This window comes from Uranotaenia lowii, chromosome 3, assembly GCF_029784155.1.
Source record: "Uranotaenia lowii strain MFRU-FL chromosome 3, ASM2978415v1, whole genome shotgun sequence".
In the NCBI taxonomy this organism is placed as follows: domain Eukaryota; kingdom Metazoa; phylum Arthropoda; class Insecta; order Diptera; family Culicidae; genus Uranotaenia; species Uranotaenia lowii.
In genome coordinates, this window is record NC_073693.1 from 85,478,642 (window position 1) to 85,500,066 (window position 21,425).

Sequence of the window (21,425 nt, forward strand, 5' to 3'; positions counted from 1 at the left end):
TCAAATATCCGAAAGATTACAAGACCAAGAACCAAATTTTGCAAGTTGAAAGTTAATTCACATTTTGTATTCTTGATTTTAATGAATTTTTCGATAAAAAAAAAACGTTTTATGAAATAATATAGTATGCAATTTGGTTGCATACAAGCTTTCGTATAATTTATTCCAATTTATTTGTTTTTCGCATTATTTTTTATTGTCCCCCCTTGCAATGTTCCAACTTCGAGTGACAAAAGATGGATTTGAAATTTGTTCCGGCCTAATTACATTTTAAACATCAAATGAATTGTAATAATCAGGGGTATCTCAATAAGAAAAGATTTTTCGAAATTTTTTTTTTCGGATTTACTGCAGATTTTAAACCTTTAACTTGTAAGTAAAATCACTGTACAAGTTGGTACTTTATGATTTTTAAAAAATTTTCGGTTTGTTTTGAACGATTATCTAAAACAGATCCATCATTATGCTAATAATATCAACCACCATGCATCTTAAAATTATCGTTTTATATTAACAGGGGCTTGCTAGAACTCTCATAAGAAAATTCTCAAGAAAAATTGACTTTTTTCACAAAAACTCATTGCGCAGAACAGCTCAATTGATCTCAAATTTGGCAGAAATACTTGGAAATGCATGAGAAACAACGCATATGAGTCCGGCTTTGCTCTGCGAAAAAAGCCGAAAAGTGAACTAGTCTAGTACTTACACTTGTTTTTGTACTTGTATTTGTATATGTACTTGTACATGTACTTGCACTTGTTCTTATACTAGTACTGAAACTTGTACTTGTATTTGTGTATTTATTATTGTACCTGTGTTTGTTCTTGTATTTGTAATTGTACTTGTTCTTATACTTGTACTTGTACTAATACTTGTACTTGTACTTTCACTTGTACTTGTACTTAAACTTTAATTTGTGCTTTAACTTGTGCTTGAACTTTTATTCTTGTTGTTGTTCTTGTATACTTGATCTTGTACTTGTATACTTGTAACTTTACTAGTGCTTGTACTTGTATTCTTGGTCTTGTACTTCTATACTTGTACTTGTACTAGTATACTTGTTCTTGTACGTGTACTCGTACTTGCACTTATACTTGTACTAATACTTCTTCTTGTACTTGTATACTTCTTCTTGTACTTATATACAAGGCCGTGCGAACGGGGGGGGGGGGGGGGGGGTTTAGGGGTTTAACCCCCCCCCCCCCCCCCCCATGGAGATTTTTTCCAAGTAAAATTTTCAACGCAGTAATTCCTTTACTTCTTGAATCTTAAAAGGTGTGAGTGTTAACAAAAAAGTCAGATATTTTTCTCGCCTCCGGCGGAAATTGGTATTCAATCACTCTATGATTCAGATATTTTATTTTATGACACTACATATATGCCGTTCACAATTTGATACGAATTTTTGATTGTAAAGAACAATTTGCCATTCAATCAACCTTTTGTTTTGAAACTCAAATCTAGACATACAAAAACTCTACCTCGTCTTTAGAATGAGTTTTTATTAAGAAATGTAACCAAACAGATTCAGAAATGGGAACCAATCATTTAATCTTAAAAATTAATTCATCTTATACAACATCAACAAGTTGGAAGCCATGTATCATGACTCACTGTGATCATCAGAATTAGCAAAACAAAATCAAAAACCTAGTATCCTCTACTTTATTAATAAAAAAAAAGTGTTTTACAAAAAATCGTGCTGATATGAATTATTCTCCAAGAAATCAATTTCAGCCTCAATTTCATTTTGTGTTTTTTATTCTTTTCAATGCTCATAATCATCACGTTCAATAACGTTTTGATAAATTACACAAGGCCACAAAAGCTAATTTTGACAAACTCGAGTGCCCTGGATCAAAGTATGAAATTTTTCTATCAATTTTTAAATTTTGAAAAAGTAGCCTATTATTTTAATAACTGGAAGAATTTGATTACAGAAAAGGGTTTTATCTGTCACTTTGATCACTGGCACTCCTGAAATATAATTAAATATTTTCTTCTTATCATAAAATGAAATTCAATTATCAACTATCGAATAAATTCTTCTAAGTTCAAAATGGACCTAATCGAGAGTTCATATTTCAAATCGTGTTTTTTTTTTCAAATTCAAGATATTACATTTTTTAATCAATCCTTCAATTGAAAATAAAGAACAGAAATGTAAAATAAAATGAACAATAATAACAATCATTATAATTTATCTAACAATTAAAAATTTTTAACTGATCTGACATTTATTTGAAAATTTGGGGGTATTTTTCAATTTTGATGTTATATTTTATGTATTTTGTTTCATATGAATTCATAATGATTAATTTATGTCCGAAGCTTTGATTTCAAATTTGAAAAATGACTCCTTAGAACTTATCTACAAGCAAATTTATACTTCAGAATAAGGAACATCATTTTGAATAATATATCAATGACTAGCATTGATTTGAACCATTAATTCGGAGTTGTTATTCAAACTTTATTTATTTAATCAGTTAAATTTATTATATTTAGAGTTTGTGTGATAATCATAAGTACGAAAAGGGTTTAGCAATAAATTTCTTTATTTTTTGTGTATTTTTTTAATTGTTATTATTTTTGGCTAAATCTGAATTTCGAAAACCTCCCCCATGGACGGGTCCTTCGCACGGGCCTGCTTGTATACTTCTTCTTGTATTTGTTTACTTGTACTTGTGGTTGTGCTTGTACTTGTATTTGTACTTGTACTGGTAGTTGTTCTTGTACGTGTATACTTGTTCTTGCATTTGTACTGATAGTTGTACTTATTTACTTGTTCTTGTACTTGTTTACTTGATCTTGTATTTGAATACTTGATCTTGTTCTTGTATACTTGTTCTTGTACTTTTACTTGTACTTGTACTTGTACTTTTACTTGCACTTGTACTTTTACTTTTACTTGTACTTGTACTTGTACTTGTACTTGTACTTGTATACTAGTACTTGTTATAGTGCTAGTAATTGTTCTTGACTTTTGCTTGTTTATGTACTTGTTCTTCTTTTTAAACTTGTTCTTGTTCTAGTATACTTATTCTTGTACTTGTTCTTGTACTAGCATACTTGATCTTGTTCTTTTATACTTGTACATGTATACTTGTATACTTGATCTTGTACTTGTTTACTTGTTCTTGTTACTTTCACTTGTTTTACTTGTTCTTTTTCTTGTATACTTGTTTTTGTACTTGTACAGTTACTTTTACTTGTATACTTGTTCTTGTACTTTTACATGTACTTGTACTTGTATACTTGATCTTTTACATCTATACTTGTGCTTGTACTTGTACACGTACTTGTACTTTTTCTTGTACTTGTACTTGTACTTGTACTTGTACTTTTACACTTGTACCCTTGTACACTTGCACTTGGACTTGTACTTGTACTTGCACTTGTATTTGCACTTATACTTGGAGTTGTACTTGTATTTGTACTTGTATACTTGATCTTGTACTAGTATACTTGTTCTTGTACTTGTAAGTACTTGTACTTGTACGTGTACATATTCTTAGTAGATCGGAAAATTATTTCGTACTCCTATATCTCCGTGTACAATTCCTTGTAAAATGTCTCTTTCCACATTCGAATCAATCGAAACGGTCAACCCAAACTATTCAGAATCATCTCATTCTAGAAAAACTTTCGGCTCTTTGTTATCCGAAAAACGCGGGCGGATGTGGCGCAACAAAAGTGAATCGCAAACAGCGGTTTTCTTTACATTCACCAAAACCACAACCATCGTCGTCGTCGTCAACATCTACCCAAAGTGCATATCGCGTTTCTATCTCGTCGAAATCCAATCCAAAAACCCGCTGCATTCTTCACATTTGCATCCAGGGAAATGCCACAAACACAGAACGAACCATCGTCATGCATAAGACCGTTGGTTTTCCATTTCGGATGGAAAAAGGTGCACCGACATGCCGAAAGACGGCCGAAGGCTTTTACAAAACTATTCAATCATTTTGAAAAATTAATCAAGAATTCTATTTTCTTTCAATTTAAAAATGTTTTCCGATACGTGTGCGTCAAAACAGCTACCAGTCAGTGGTCGGTCATGTTTCTGGCTCTTTCTCTTGGTTGGAGGCGCAGCAGAACAATCGCAAACGAATACGAATACAAAAGACGGAAACGCATCTGACCACGCTGCGATTCGATACCGGGAGAGGGTGTTGTTGAGAATGCAGCTTCCAGTTCCACTTCCGGTTTTCACCGAGCCGCCGCCGAATCTCTTCCGGTGCGGCAGGAAAGCCGCGCGTGATGGTCGATGGAGCGGGTTTCGGAAAGACCGAGAAAAAGGATATTTATTTTCAACGCATTTCGCCTTTAGGCCATTGCAGCCTTTCTCCGGTCGGATCGGAACGGTCTTTCCGTCTATATGCATATGATGCAAGTATTGCGCTTTTTGTTCAAACACGAAGCCGGTCGCCCGGATGAGAAATATATTGGGAATGGGGGTCAATCCATTCCCGGTCATTCCACTGGCAAGCAGGGGGTTCTCGTGCGTCGTTATTCTTGTTGATGATTTTTTGTTTTGGTTTTCGTCAGTGAACTAACTAAAACAACGACGCCGTCCACGACGACGACGCTGAAGCTGACGACGACGACGACGACGACGATGGATACGTCCGGATCGATCTCACTCACCCAGTGCTCCAGTGAACGGCAGGGTGCTGCACTTTTTCGGTGCGTTTCGATGCAATAGCAAAGAACGTTCAAACTCTCTTATGTATACGTACGTACGTAGATGCTGTGCGCTGATGGATTCAGAAACGTCGAAAGTATGTTGATGCGTAGATACACGTAGGAATGGGTGGCCTCCCTGCCGTCCGGGCGCATATTTCGTATACCGGGAACGATTCGATGCGGGACCTCCTGGTTCTCGATTTCGGGAAAGGAATTTCCGCGGTTTTTCTTAACAACCGGATCGAAGCAAACGGCACCGTGCATGGCTACTGGCTGGCCGTTCGCATTTCGGAATCGAAAACAAAAGATTCCCGATGAAGAATATCCAGTTGCTATTTAGTTGTTTATCGGAATTTTCAGTTGCATTCGAATGAAGGATAGTACATGTAAGGTTCAGGAATTGGGTATTTGGACAACAACTCAGTTGATAGTTAAAAATAATTTTATAACTTTGATTATAATTTTACAGTTGATGTAACCATAAGCATGAAAGTCAATCATGAACGACTTACATTTGATTTTCCAAGCAAAAACCGGGGAATTTTATTCAATTAATAGATTCGAGAATTAAAAATTCATGTTTTAATGAAATTTTAGAAAAGAAACGAATCCATATAACATTTCAGTGAAACTTTAAGTTTTTTAATCGGAATTCTAACTCAAGTACTCTGCAATGCTACAAACTAGAGATGTACCGAATTTTCGGTCGGCCGAATATTCGGCGCCGAATACCGCCAAAAAACCGTTAAGCTGAATATTCGGCTCACCGAATAGTTGAGCTAGGTATTCGGCCGAATAGGCCGAATAGGCCAAATATTTATTTTTTTTTTTAAATATAAACAAGAACAGACTTGTCAAATTTTTTAACTGATGCTGCATAATTTATAAAATATCCAAAAGTAATGTTGAAAAAGCTTCAAAATCATCAAAAACTTATGGTTTCTGTAAAACATTTTAGATGTATCCTTGTATTATTCACTGTAGATAGCTTTATACATTGACTAGCTGACCCGGTGTGCTTTGCTACATCTTCCAAAAATTTTTGAAACTTGGGGTACCTAGATATTTAACTTTTTATTTATTTGCAAAAAAAATCAATTTCAATTTCAAAATCATTAAAATGTTTTTTCAAAATGAATTTGCAACTTTTTTAATTTTGAAATCCTAATTATTTTTTTTAATCCATGTTTTAATCCTTTTTATGACTTTGAATTTCTTTGCTTCATAAGTTTATAACTTATGCCAAAATATTTTTTATATAAATATGCAACTATCTCAAACTATCAAATAAACATTTTAGTAACAAAATAACATCATGGGACATTTATTTCACCTATTCGTTCTCGAATTATCATACAAATTACCCTCATTCCTATATCCCTAATTGCAGGAAGGTGGGTCTCATAACATCAGAAAAACACTTCTTGTATACAAATACGATCCCAGGTCATATATGGCTCCATTCTCGATAAGTTCTCCAGTTATTCCCCCCAGTGACCCTCTCCCCACTGTATATCTCCCCTCTGGCAAGAGAAGGGGTTCTCAAACCATCGAAGAAACATTGCTCGTACACAAATTTGCTCCCATGATAATTTAATTCTATTTTCTCGATAAGTTATCGAAATATTAAACAAATTGTATCAATACCCTTTTTTCCCTCTATATCGTTCCACTGATTTGTGGTAGTGATGCTAAACTACCGGAAAAAATATATCTTGTGCTCGAATACCCTCTCATGCCAAATTTGGTTTCTTTTGATTTATTAGTTGTTGAGTTATGCTATAAAATTTGTATCGGAGCCGCTCCTCCTACTTATCCCCTACCTGGAAGACGGGGATCAAGATTGAACATTCCGTGTATTCAAATACTCTCCTATGCCAAATTCGTCCCCAGTTGCTAAATTGAATGATTGTTCCCATGTCATACTTGGTTTCATTTGTTATATAAGTTTTTGGTTTATGCAAAATAATCATACATATATGATTTTCCGTCTTCCCTAACTGTATTCTCAATTGAAGGAGAAAGAAGTCTCAAATAAGCTAATAACCATTTTTCGTATCCAAATGCTTTTTCATGCCAAAGTTGTTTTCATTTGCTGGATTAGTTCTCGAGTAATGCGAAAAATTGTGAAGGAGCCCTCCTCTCTCCTTCATATCACCCCACATGCTTAGTAAGTTCCCGAGGGATTTAAAAATTATATGGGAGGACCCTCTTTCCTTAAGAATTTCCGACTTGAAGGACGAAGGGTTCTCAAAATATCATAAAAACATTTATCGTAATCAAATACCTTCCCACGCCAAATTGGGTGCCATTTGCTTGATTATTTATCCAGTTATGCTGAAAATTGCAATTGTAGCACCCTCCCCACTTTCTATATCCTCACTGGAAGGAGGGAGGGGTACCAAATATTCATAGAACTATATATCGTATCCATATACCCTTCTTAGGCAAATTTGGTTTCATTTGCTCGAATAGTTATCAAGCTACGCAATAAAAAAGTAGTTAAAAGCCCCCCCCTTCTTCCTGTATCTCCAATGGAAGAAGGGAGGGGTTTGAAATAATCATAGAGCCATTTTTCGTATTCCACTACCCTCCCATGCCAAATTTTGTTCCATTAGCTTGATAAGCTCTCTAGTTATGTAAAAAATTGTAAGGTAGGCCCCCTCCCTCCTTTCTATCTCCCAACTGAAAGGAGGGAGGTGTACCAAATATTCTTAGAAATATTCCTCGTACCCCATTACCCACCCATGCTAAATTTGTTACCATTTGCTTGATTGGTTCTCGAGTTATGAACAAAATTGTCTTTTGTTTGGGAGGCCCCTCCCCTCCTTCATGAAAGAGGGAGGGGTCTCAAACCATAATAGGAACCTTCCCCGGCCTCCAATACCCCCACCTGCTAAGTTTCACGCAAATCGGTTCAGTAGTTTCCGAGTCTATAAGGAACAGACAGACAGACAGACAGACAGACAGACAGACAAACAGAAATTCATTTTTATATATATAGATTATCGTTTATTCTAAATTTTCTTGATATATTCAGGCTTGCTCATGAACCAACTAAAGAATTCGGGAGAAGTTAAATCTGAACGGGATTGCCACATTTTTTGTTAAACTTTCTTGGTTTTACCCGGGTTTATTCAGATTTTTTGCCAAATTTAGTTAAAAAATCAAATGTCTCTTTGAAAATTTTCAAATTTGTGTCACATAACGTTTTTTTCAAATAAATTTGTTCGTAAGACACGATTTGAACAGTGTTGTTGTGATTTGATGAAAATTTTAAATTTCAAATAATTTTATTTCTTTTTCCTCTTGTATGTTTGAGAATAGAATAGTGCCTAGTTTCTGTTTAGATTTTCCCTTTTTTTAACAAGTTTTTCAAAAAATCGGTCAGACCCGGCTGTGTCCTAGAAAGTATTGTATGCTGAAGGTTCTTTTTGGCAACTATTATGATGACATCTAGCAAAAATTCTTTCTTTTTGGCAACTATTATGATGACATCTAGCAAAAATTAGACATTCATCTAATTCGATACAAAAAAAAGCAATTTCAAATTGCTTGGCACCTGCTTTGTCCCAGATTCCACTGAAACTCAATCTCTTTTGTAATAAACGTCCTAGAAACGATGTCCTTCCAGCTAATGGTGATATTTTGAAAATCAAAGAGACCTCTACTTTAAAAATATATGATACATCTGGTTAAGAATAATCGACCTAAAACATGAGGGGCATAGAGATGGCAGAAATCGAAGATTTCTATAAGAAAAAGAAGTATTTCTATTGAAAACTCATCAGAAAATTCGACCGAATATTCGGTCGAATATTCGTTTGGCCGAATAGTTGGAAAGGTCAATATTCGGTATTCGGCCGTTCGCCGAATACCACTATTCGGTACATCTCTACTACAAACAATGTACACTGCCGGCCAAAAGTTTGGGATCACCCACTAAAAACATGCAAATTTTGATCGTTCATATCTCAGCCGTCTTAGGACATATTGAAAATCTTCTGATCTCATTTGAAAGATAATGAGCAATAGCTATCTCGGAGGTATTTTGCCCAAATATAATGTTTTAGTTTTGAACTTAAAACTTAACCTAAAGTTATAACATTTTCAAAAAGTCGCACTCAATATTCAAAGCCGATCATCTCGGGATAGGGTGGACCAAATCTCAAAATTTGAGTGGCATTAGAATTCCTGTTCTTTACTTCTCAAAACACAATCAAAAAAATTTGAGAAAAAAATTCTAGAATGTATTTTTAATTAATAAAATAGACACTCGAGTTATCGTCCAAAAGTTTGGGATCACCTCTTTGTATGGTGAGTTTGGGATCATTCTTATAAAAACATGCAAATTTGTTTTATTCATATCTTTCCCATCGAACATCGTATTGCAGAGCTGAAGGGTTCATTTGGAAGCTTAGGAATTGTTGTTTTTTAATAAATTCATTCAAAAATTATATTTTGAGGTGAGAACTATAATAAAAATCTGAGAATTTTCAAAAAAACTATTAATTTCAGGTGATTTTTTTATGGTTATCACTTCAAAATATAATTTTTGAATGAATTTATTAAAAAACAACAATTCCTAAGCTTCCAAATGAACCCTTCAGCTCTGCAATACGATGTTAGATGAGAAAGATATGAATAAAACAAATTTGCATGTTTTTATAAGAATGATCCCAAACTCACCATACAAAGAGGTGATCCCAAACTTTTGGACGATAACTCGAGTGTCTATTTTATTAATTAAAAATACATTCTTGAATTTTTTCTCAATTTTTTTTGATTGTGTTTTGAGAAGTAAAGAACAGGAATTCTAATGCCACTCAAATTTTGAGATTTGGTTCACCCTATCCCGAGATGATCGGCTTTGAATATTGAGTGCGATTGTTTGAAAATGTTATAACTTTAGGTTAAGTTTTAAGTTCAAAACTAAAACATTATATTTGGGCAAAATACCTCCGAGATAGCTTTTGCTTATTATCTTTCAAATGAGATCAGAAGATTTTCAATATGTCCTAAGACGGCTGAAATATGAACGATCAAAATTTGCATGTTTTTTAGTGGGTGATCCCAAACTTTTGGCCGGCAGTGTATAATACACATGTACAATGGAAAATACTTACTTGACGTTCTCCTTAAGCTTACGCGTGGTTTAGACATAGACATTATGTTTGGGCTTAAATTGATGAATGGCTAGAGTCGGCAGTGGAGTAGAGTAGAAGTAGAAACTTGAAAAAAAACAAAAGGACCACGTGAACGTATTAAAAATTTGAATTTATTAAGCACTAATAAATCTGTAGTTTTCAGACGTGCGGGCTAAGATGGCCTCTATTTTGGTGTTCGGATGGACGTTTATTTAACCATAGAAAACAGCCCAAGTAACAATTTTAGCTTTATTATGGTCAGCTAAATTTCGTTTGATAACATCACTTGAACTCTAATAAAGCCAAAATCAGGCTATTTGGCCCTATCCTAGAAAAGTCATCATAACCAATCATTGTTGGTCATCAATGTTGGTCATCAATGTTGGTCACCAAAGCTTTTAAAAAGCTATTATTAAACATGTTAGCAATTTTTGTTTTTTTTTTCGATTCTGTGAGCTCTCGGAGTTTATTTTTTTATTTTTTTTCAGCAACCAAAATGGTTGATGAATGATAATTGCATTATTGAGATATGATCTGGTAAAATTAATATCCAAAACACCAATGTTTTAATCATATTATTAGCATTTTTTCTACTGCCAGTCAAGATTTTAAGTAAACTGTGTATGAAATAGTATCTCAAAATAAATACGCCTCGTCAAATCTGATGGTCAGTCATGATGGAATTGATGAAAAATAGTCCTGAAAAAAATATTTTCAAATGCTTACATTGTGGATCCATCAACATGGCGACATTTTGTGCCCTTCGATTTTGCAACCAACATGGCGTTAGTCAATTCAATGCTGAATAGCTTTTCTATGGTCAGAAAAATGGCTAATTAGTTTTATTATGGTTTAATGATGACCCCAAAAAAAGCTACGATTTGGCGTTTCTCTCGTAAGCCAACCAATTACACGCTTAGGATGATTTCCTCATTTCTGAGTTGTTAATCATTAGAACAGTAAATGAGGATAGACTTTTTGAATGAAAAGGTATTGGTTGTGAATGACCCGTGGAATAAATCACGAGTTGAAATCATATTTCGTTGTCTGACGCCATCTTAAAATCCAAGATGGCGGCTTCCGCTGAACTTTAGAATGTGTAAATGACTTAAAATCGCATGAAACCCCAACAATATTGGTATTGGGTGAAAGGGCTTAACGAGTAGAAGTCGAATTTCACTATCAGACGCCATCTTGAAATCCAAGATAGCGGCATCCGCTCAACTTTTAATGCTGTAAATGGCAAAAAGTCGCATTAAACCACCACTATACGGGTATTGGGTGAAAGGGCTAAACTAGAAGTCAATTTTTTTCTTTCCGACGCCATTTTGAAATTCAAGATGGCGACTTCCACTGAACTTTAAAATGCTGTTAATCACTGAAACTCGCATAAAACCCCCACAATATGGGTATAAATTGAATGAGATCAACGAATAGAATACAATTCTTTCAATTAATACCCATTTTGTAAGGGTTTGAGGCGATTTTCAGTCATTTACAGTGTTTTCAAGTTGAGCGATAGCCGCCATATTGAAAGTTAAAATGGCGACGGACAGCGAAATTAGACTTCTACTAGTTTATTACTCTCACCTAATAACAATATTTAGAAGGTTTCATGATATTTTCAGTAATTTACAGCTTTGAAAATAAAAGCGGAAGACGCCATCTTGTATTAATGATGGCGGCAAGCAACAAACATTCCTCTTCCAGTAATTTGAAGTTTTCATAGATTTTTATAATTTTTTATTATTTTAACTCAAAATCAACACACAGAACTTATCAAAAATGTGTAAAAATGGGAATTCCAATTCGAATATGTGCTATCTAATCTGAGCGTGTCCTGTTTCGACATCTTGATCGAGAACTGTCACTAAGTTTTATGGCGGTTTAATAATTAGGCACTGAGTGCTATTATAGAACATGCAAAAGAAAGCTTGGAGCAAACTTCTAAGTGTTTAATGAAAGATTTATGAGCGTTTCCAAAACTATCTGAAAACAGATGGTCGGTTCAAGAATATAAGCATTTTGCATGACCATAATTAAACCGTCATAAAACGGGCCTTAATTAAACCAGAATAAAACAACTAAATGCTAGTTAGCTTGATCTGTGTTACTTGGAAGCTTTAATATGTGAGTAACATCAATGTTTCGTAACATAATTTACAGTTAAAATTACCTCTAAAGGACTCTACAGTGGGATCAGCATTCTTTGGTCAGTTGAAAGTTCAAAATGAACTGTAAGGCTGCCTCATATCGATTTATTTTTTGTCGGTCCACTATTTAAGGATGCCCTGAAGTGATATGAAGCCCAAAAAGTCACTTTTGTATCCAGGAACACGAATTCTTTCAATGCAGCGGAACTTAGATCGATTGAAAAATACTATGTTTTTGGGTATAATTGAGCCAAATGTCGATTGTACGAATGTAGTTTTGAACTAAAATCAAGTAAAAATACTTAGAGATCACAAAAAGTTTACAGTTTACTATCTGAAGGTTTGAAAAAGATCTGTTAACTAGATGGTTTTTTCACAGCTTTTTTACTGCAATTTGATGTGAGACACCCTTTATTCTATATATTTGTGATTTTCACCAGGTTTTCGTTTCTAAACAGACTCTGATTAAATTTTTAATTCAAGTTTTCAATAAAGAATCGAAGCTATGAAACTGCGATCTGCTTCAATTTGAATCCTTATTGAAATTCTATCATTGATATCTCAATATTGACTATAAATAGGTACTTAAATTCGAATTGAATTTGTAAACGAATTTTGAATTTTAGTCCCAAGTCTGAATTCTGCATTCTGAAATTAAATTCAAAACCTGAATCGAAATTACAGATAAGAATTCCTATGAATTTGAAACCAAAAAGAAAATTTGAATGAAATTGTGAATGATGAATTTGTTTCAGATTTTTCAATTCTGGACTGATGGGTATAAATTTCAAATCCAAATTTTTAAATAGTTTGAATTTCAAATATTCTCTTTTCACGTTCAGAAATTAAGTGTTTCAAATATGGAAAAATTATCTTATTTTAGTACGAAACGCTGAACCAAGATTCGAAACAGGTTTCTATACCAATGATGATCCAAACTGAAAATCAAGATCAATGAACTGGATTCTTACTAGATATTTTTCCTTTATTATCCGGATTGGGCAAATCCGGGCTATTTTATTCTTAAACCATGCAAAATCCGAGCATACTGGTTTTTCTTTAAATCCGGTCAATATCCAGGTGAATTTTGAAATTATTCCATTAAAATCAAGAAGCATAACACCTCTAAAACTGTTTTTGTTTTATCGAAACACATCAATTAACTTTTTTTTTCTTTTTTAATATGTTTTTATTTTTTTTTTTGCTGATTCAGAAACTATTGAAAGCTGTCAAAAGATTCGTTCATGTTGATTTTGACATAGTTTGTTTAAAGAAAATATTTTGTGGGCAAGATTAATAATTGTGAGGCTAATATCCAGGCTCAATTTCAATATTTATTTGACTCTGTAATTGAGTGTAAAAGTCTGGTCGAAATCTGGAAAATCTGTCAAGCATAGTCTAACCCTATTGGAATTAAATATCTGGAACTCGTTGATTAACTGGTTAATTGCCACAATTTTTTTTTGCTCTAAATTTTTTTCGCTGCCAATGAAATCCTGACATGAACATAAGGTCCAAATTGTGTTTTTCAGAAAAAAAAAATTTTCATTAAAAAATAAAGACAAACTTATTGTAAAATATTACAAAATATTAAAATAGTTCACTCACAATTTTTTTGCAAATATCAATAAACCATACAATAAAATTCGGTGAAGTTATTTAAAAATACAAACAATAGATGAAAATCGAACAGAAAAGCTTTTAAGAAGAATTTTTTCAATAAAAAATTCTTACGATTTCGATAATTAAATTCATAGAATTCAATTGACAACTAAAGAAAAAACCACTGTATGCCTTTGTTAATTTGGTAGATTTTGAATTTTCCTGAAATTTCATAAATTTCCTGAATCTTTACATAGATTTTGTCTATCACCTCTAGTTTTGGTGATATAATGAGTTCATAAGTTTAAAAATTAATCAGTATTGAGTGAAATCAATGATTGATAACTGATGAACTAACAAATCTACATGAATAAAAAAAACTGACTTCGAATTTGTTTACTTCATTTGATTGAGAAGGATAAATATTTTAATCGTGATGATGATGAATAATCTATAAAAATTAATTAAACAGTTTTTTTTTAAATAGGACAAACATCATAACAATACATAACAATTAATAATTAGCGTAAAAATTGTAATGACATTATTTATAATCAAAGTGATTAGTAATAAAATTAAAGTTTTTTTTGGGATCATTCTGATGATTATCGTAAGTATTAAACGCCTATCACTTTTCTACCAATTTGTAGACGCGTAAAATAAGTAGTCGTAAAAAAGTTATTCTTCCTAATAAAAACCCATTCTTAATACAAATGAAATTTACAAATAAATATTAGTATCGATTTGGGACGTCTTAAAATTGAATGTCTTAGGCCTTGAGTGCTTTAAGATCAAATTCCGCCGGAGGTGAGCAAATTTTCTGACATGTTCGGTAAATTCATTTCTTGGACTGTAAATTCTACTTGGAAAAAATCTCCATGAGGGGAGGGGGTAAAACTCTTAAACCACCTCCACTTTCTCGTTTTCTAAGATGTTGGTGTTTTTGAAATCAAAAGCATAACCTGGGACTAAAAAACTATCAACAAGTGATCAATTTTTTGAAAAACTGTCGTAGAATTTTGCACCTGGGATGAAATTTTGAGGTTTTGGAGTCGAGATTGTTACTTTTGATTCATTACGGTTTTTAATCAAAATTTGATAAAGTGTTTCAAATTTTAAGTTTAGTTAAAAATATTTGGCATCGCCGAAAAAAAGCGGAACAGTTTAGAAACTCTAAAAAAAACTTAATTTCTATGATCATTCCTATACATATGTATATGTTTCTTCAGCTAAAATAGTTTATCGAAAGTTATAAAATATAGATAACTGAAATTTGTTTAAGAAATTGAATTCTCAACAAAATTTTCATCTTTGTATACTGCGAAAACTTAAATAAAAAAAAGTTTTTATATTTTTAATCAGCCGTTTTTGAAATCTACCAAGTTTATTTAATTTAAGTCGTCCATTCACTCATTGTTTGATTGGAAATAGTTTTTTTTAAGTCCTGTTCTAGTTTATCCGGAATTCGTTTTTTTAAGCTTTACATTCAAGGGATTCTGCTAGGACTTCGGAGAAACATCTGGAGCCATCATCATTTGGAAGGAACTTAAATAATATTTTCTTCAATCGAAAAATACTAACATCGCTAGGACGTGCTCAAAGAACGCTTAACTGAACCGGATTGTTATGGTGATGCTAAGATAACCTTGCCAGATTGCCCGGTTTTACCCGGATATTTGACATAAAATTTAGAAAAAGTTCGGTCCGGCCCGTTTGCCCGGATTTCGTAGAATAAAGTTTGGATTTTGTACTGACTTATTCGCTTTATTTCCACAATTAGAAAACTTTTATGTGAGTGGAAAAATTTTTTTAGCATCCCCAAACGTTTTTTTTGTCAAATTTAATATAAATAATCATGAACAATTTTAACCCTCCAAAACTGTTTGCAAAATATCTGTTTCGGGAAAATTTGACCTGTACTTTCTTGGCGTTCTCCAGGTCGCAAATGTTAACCTTTTTTGGTGATATTAGATTCATTGTGTAGTTAATTTACTCTAGTTTCCAATATTTCAAAATTAAGTTAATATGTTTTACCGAGTTTTCTGTAGTTGGATCCGAAAAAAAGTCACGAAAAACAATTTTATTTTTAAATTATTTATAACTTATGACAGCTTTGCTGTATTCGAGTGTTTCTTTAATCTTTGGAAATGTCAAGAATAAATCAATATGACGATGTATAAGTTTTTTGGGGTTCGATATAAATTTGGACCGCCGTCCCGGATTTTCCGGTAGAAAAAATCTTACTCAGAAAAAAAATACACCAATTAAGGTTTTGCATCGCTTTATCTCATTTCTCAATAAACAATAAACATAATTTTAGTATTTTCTCTTTAATTTGATTTTGATATGATTTGAATTTCGTTTATTTGAAAGGGTGCCATGCGCTATTCGGATTAAGCACCCTTTCTCTTTAATTTGATAATCATTTTCATAGAACATACTTCGGCTCTATAAAATCTAAGTTCTTCAGTATATTGGAATGAAGAAAAAGATGATCTGAATGTGCGTTTCGAGTCATATCTTTTTTTATTTTTCATTTTATCATTCCGTGGTTTTGGCCAAACTTGCTCAAATTTTGTCCGGATTTTGGGTTGAAAATTCTGAAATCTGATGCCAGAATTTTTCCAGGTTTTAAGATAAAATTACCCGGATTTGTCCGGTCCGAATATGTCTGGTAAATATTCTGGCAACTTTAAATGCTTAGAACTAATCGAGTTATTTACTCTTCCAGTGTAAGTCAGTGAAACTTCATAAAAGTGTTACCAATTTATTTTTTACAGCCTTATCGGTCAATGTCATGATCTTTAAGAAGGAATATTTCAACTTTTCAAAATCATAAATGTATAAAAAAAGATTAGAAAAAATGATAGCAGTTTAATATGATCGAGGAGAGATGTTTTAAGAAGCGTTTTAATCAAGCACGAACCAACTATTTTGAAATGGTAATCACAAGAGGGTTGAATCTACAACAAAACTTTTCTCAGAAAAAAGCGGGACGGCGGGACATTCTCTAGAAAAACGGGACATGTCCCGCTTTTGCGGGACGGATGGGAATCCTAGTTTAACCCCAAGTAATATTCTATAGTGTTCCTTTTCCCAACCGTCAAATTCACGGGTTCCCGTATAGATAGGTAAAGCTAAAAAGTCGGTAAACCTAGTGTTAAACCTTCTGACACGCTATTCTGAAATGGAGTTTTTAACGTTGTAATTTTTCAATTTCCATACAAGAGATAAACATATTTTTAAGTGACTTTTAGCTGTTTTGTATGGTTTAATAGGCGTCTGCATTAAGGTACCCATTATGCCACTATCATCCACGAATTTTCCCGCTGTGAAATCTGGGTTCAATTTTATCGTTATTGGCCTCAGTCTTCGAAAAGGTAACGTGTCCAGTATAATAATTTAGTAAAAACTGTCGGGCGTTAATAATATACTTATTTTACAGAAAGAAATTTATTATAAAAAGTCAAGAGCAATTACGATGTATTAGTTTTCGTTCATATTTGTGCCATATAAAACAATTCTTTTAAAAATTTACAGGCTGACAGCATCCAACATTAGGAGAACGCGAATAGTGCTTTTCTTAATTACAAACCATAAAATGTTCTATGGTACTTTTCTTCACTTTCTACGTTATACAATAGGCCTAATTTGCTTTTTTATTTTTCTCGATTCCAGACCTCCCTGAACGCCACCCAAGAATGGGCAAACGCCAACACCACCAACAACACCATGTCCACCCCCGCTTCAACGGCAACTCCTACGTCGACGATTGCTCCCCCTACGATCTCCCAAGTTGTTGAATCACGCAGCAGCAACACCACGCCAGGAAATAGCAAGCAACAGAAAGCCCCCAACTGGAACTGGATCCAGCTGCAGGAAGCCATCACAGCCGTCGTTACGCAAAAACTACGTTTCACCCAGGCCTCGGCCCAGTACAACATTCCCAAGGGCACCCTGTATGACAACATCCTCGGTAAATCGCAACGGATGGCGGTACTCAACGAGCTGCCACTGACACCGGCAGAGGAAGCGGAAGTGCTAGATTTTTGCTGCAACACAAGCACCTCGTCAGTCAACAAACGCACCAAGAAATCGCTCGAAAGTATTCTGGACTTCTTGAAGCGGCTCGAGACCTTCCGAGGCCGGGAGGAGCAGTTCAAGTTTGGCGGCAAGGGAGGGTTCCGGTGGTGGTGGGCCTTCTGCCGGAAACATTCGGTCGTATCGCTCTACTACGAGGGCATCAATCTGGACGAGGAGGACGCCCGCCCGGCCAAGAGGGGACGCAAAAGCTCGGATCAGAAGCAGCACGGCACAAAGCTGTAATTGACTTCGGATCATATTTATGAACCATAATTGTGCCTTTTCGCACTTGCAATTCGCTTGTGATTGATACATTCTCGTTAGAGGTAAAAATGCTCATTTAAGTTGTCAGTAAGATATTAATTGATCCAATTGGATAATCGTTTCTTCCGATTGTGGGAAGAGTGAACAAATCCTGTTACAGCCCAGTGAAGTTATGTGGCCGGAAAGCGCCCCGCTTTTCGGCTTTCAATCAAAACTTAACTAAAATTGAGCTGATCGTCTTTTGATTATACTAATACACTTCCTCCCTGTTGCCTCACCATTTGAAATCACGCCCAAAATCCACTGCAAGCCACCGTCAAAGGCCAGCCCGAAAACCGGAAGCTCAATTTATCCGCATTATTAATGCAAGGTGATGGACGGTAATCGACATTTTATTTCATATTGATTGTCACATTGCGACTGAAATCCCAAGCATCGTTTTAATTGCTAATGTGCTTTGCTCGCCGCTTGCCAGGCAGCTTCTGGTTTGCCGCATTTCCGGTGCGAGATCCGGGAATTAGTTTGTGTGTGTGTGTTTAAGTGTATGTGTGTCTCATTCGTGTTTCGAGCCGAATAGGCGGAGGTCGCGGGATTCGTCGCTGGTTTTTGGGCAATACACAATCCACGTGAGTGACTGAGATGGTTGAACTTTGTGCATGTTCAATTGCACTTTCAATATCGGTACATTTGAGAGAGTGTAGGCAGGTGCGTTCGGAGGTGCTAAATGCATTTTTTTAAAAAAATAGTATATGTTTTAATTCAGGGGAAACTGGTTATTATCTTTCATCAATCTTTTTTCCAACTAAAAACTCGAAATTTAGGTCATATTTTGATTTGAGAAAGCTAATTTGTCCATAAAAATATCTTATTTAAGAACTTAAAATTGATCTTGGTGTTGGTAAGAATTTGATAATTTGTTTTGAGTAGTCTTGTAGTCTGACAATCATATTCATTTTAATTGATCATTTTAGAAGCTACTTTGTTTTTGTGAAGGTTACGAAATTTTAATGATTGTTAGCTCGCGTATGAAATTTTAGATTGAGACAAAGAGTTCCAAAAATAGATTAAATAGTGTTTTCAAACAGAATAGTATTTGTCGTTAACTTTATCTAATTTGTTGTTTTTTTTTTGCTTAATCTGCTGTCTATGAATTGGTGATTTTTTAAACACAAATGTAGAAATTTGAAAAGCCGTTGCTTCAAGTTTTTAAGCTTTTGAATGTGAGAAGAAACAGTGTTCTAAATAGAACAGTTTTTTAACTTTTTGGCCACCACTTTTCCTATGTGACATTGAACACTTTCTATTACATACTGACAGTTTTCACTCGTTCGGGAAAATCTGGAAATGCGGGAAAAAGTCGAGACTTAAAATCCAACGAAAAAATAAGAAGTTGGAAATTTCTACAAGAAAACGGTAATTTTTGCCTTGGAATGCTCCAGAACATTTTCTACTCAAATCGTGTTCTTAAAATATTAAATCTGACACTTCGAGCAACTAAAAAAGGATCAAATTCCAGTGATTGGTAAGAAATAGCTGGTAGAGTAATAAATTTGTCCGTTTGGAGTTCTTATGCGATCTTTAACTCCCGCTTAGCTTATGTCTTCATTTTTGTTCATGAAAAGGAATGGCTCACCGGAAATTCCCGATAATCAACAATTTAGTTATTAAGAATATACGTAGATACATTATGTTTCAAATTTTAAATGATCAGTTTCCTTAGTTTTGAAAATTTTATTTTGTATTCAATTCATTAAATGGTATATTTGAAGTTGAAACAAGTTACACATTAAACCATGGATCATCCAAAACCTGAACGCACTGGTATAATACATAGCGCTCCTAGTTGTCGGATCTGGAATGTTCTGACAGTACTTTGTTCGGAAATGTGTTTCCTCTGTCAGTGCTGAAAATTTCATAACGATTCGTTTTGTTCCAATAAAGTTACACGTAATGGAAGCCGCGAGGCGAAAATTAATTTTGGACTCCCACGTCAAAAACCCGACGTGGTCTGGTTCAAAAATCGAGAAATCTGATTCTGGGCGGCTTCCTGGCCAAAAATTTTACAAAGACACTGGTCGGGGTGAAATCTACGCCAAGTTCAAATTCGTTTTTGCCGATAAGTTAAAAAGAAAGTGTTTGATCTGGCAAGGCATTTGCAGCTGCGGACGAAAAACCTCGGTTTTTGAGAAAAAAAAAACAAGACTATGGACTCCGAAATGTACAAGGGGGAGTGCCTTAAAAAAAGTTTTTTTTTTTTCGTACATAAGATCTCACAAAGGACCAGTAAAGTTTTCGCCAGATTTGGCAAGCTGCCACTACAGCTAAGAGGTATGTACAGTGGTATCTGGCCAACGGGAGGATTTTGTCGAAAAGGACATCAACCCACCCAACTGCCCTCAATTCCGCCCTGGTGAAAAATTTTGGGCAATTGTCAAGCAGAAGATGAAGAAGAATGGTAGGACGACTCGGGATGCAACAGAGATGAAGAGATTGTGGAACAATATGGCCGCTGAGGTCAGTGAATAGGATGTCCAAACTATTATGAGTGATTCTCCAAGGAATATTTAAAGAAGGTAGTGTCAAGGCAGCCCTGCTCTAGTATTGGTACAGGCTGAGACGTCACAATCACGAAAAATCTGGTCATTTACTAGGAAACTTTTCTTTTTCGATGATAATTAGAAGAATCTGCTGGAAATTTTCCACTTTGAAAATATGCTATTGTAGAAGGATTCTTGCTCTTCAGGATGGGCACAAAAAAATTGCATTTTCAAATAATTTTTTTATTAAATAGACCATCGAAGTTCGAAAAAATGGTGGATTTTCACCACTGAAATTTGCAAAACTTTAAAATTCGTTCAAAGTCTTCCATGAAAATGTTCAAGTGAGTGCAGTTTAAGCTCCTCATTACAATAAAGTGATCAAAACACATTTTTTTATACAAATCCACAATCTTTTATTGGTATTTAAGTAAACTAAGTTAACAATCAGGAATTAATGCTGATTGTTCTACATAAGAATTGTATATGGTAAACAAGTTGGTTAAAATCATGACAATCAGTTGAACATTCAATATCTACCAGCTAGAACTTATTGAAGTTAATATTTTTTTTCATTTTTGCACGTTTTAGCTTCAAGGCGACATTGCATTCATTGATAAATTAAAAAAAAAAAACATAATGCAATCTTCAAAGGACCAAAAAACCCCATTACATAAAGAAATAGAGGCCCTACAACAAAATCGAAATGAAATTGACATTCGATTTCGTTCTAAAACGTGTTTTTCTTTGAAATTCCTAGCATTCTCACATAAATTTTCGATACAATCGTTTTTGTGACGTCACAAAAAAAAAAATCCAATATGGCTCTCGGCACTACCTTATTTAAATATTCCTTGGTGATTCTCGACAAAAAGTTCTTATTTAAATTTTCCTTGGTGTTTCTCAACAAAAAGTTCGAAATTTCATCAAAACAACATCGGATTTTT

The 21,425-nt window shown here is 34.2% G+C and overlaps 1 protein-coding gene across 1 annotated transcript in view; it reads left to right on the forward strand.

Moving 5' to 3' along the window:
• The window catches only part of LOC129755993 (broad-complex core protein isoforms 1/2/3/4/5-like), a 115,763-nt gene extending 97,647 nt beyond the window's left edge, over nucleotides 1-18,116 (forward strand). The window contains exon 3 of the mRNA XM_055752740.1: nucleotides 17,273-18,116. Coding sequence (XP_055608715.1) covers nucleotides 17,273-17,920 — 648 coding nt within the window. The 3' untranslated portion in view covers nucleotides 17,921-18,116. The remainder of the gene's footprint in view (nucleotides 1-17,272) is intronic.
• Nucleotides 18,117-21,425: the final 3,309 nt, after the last annotated feature.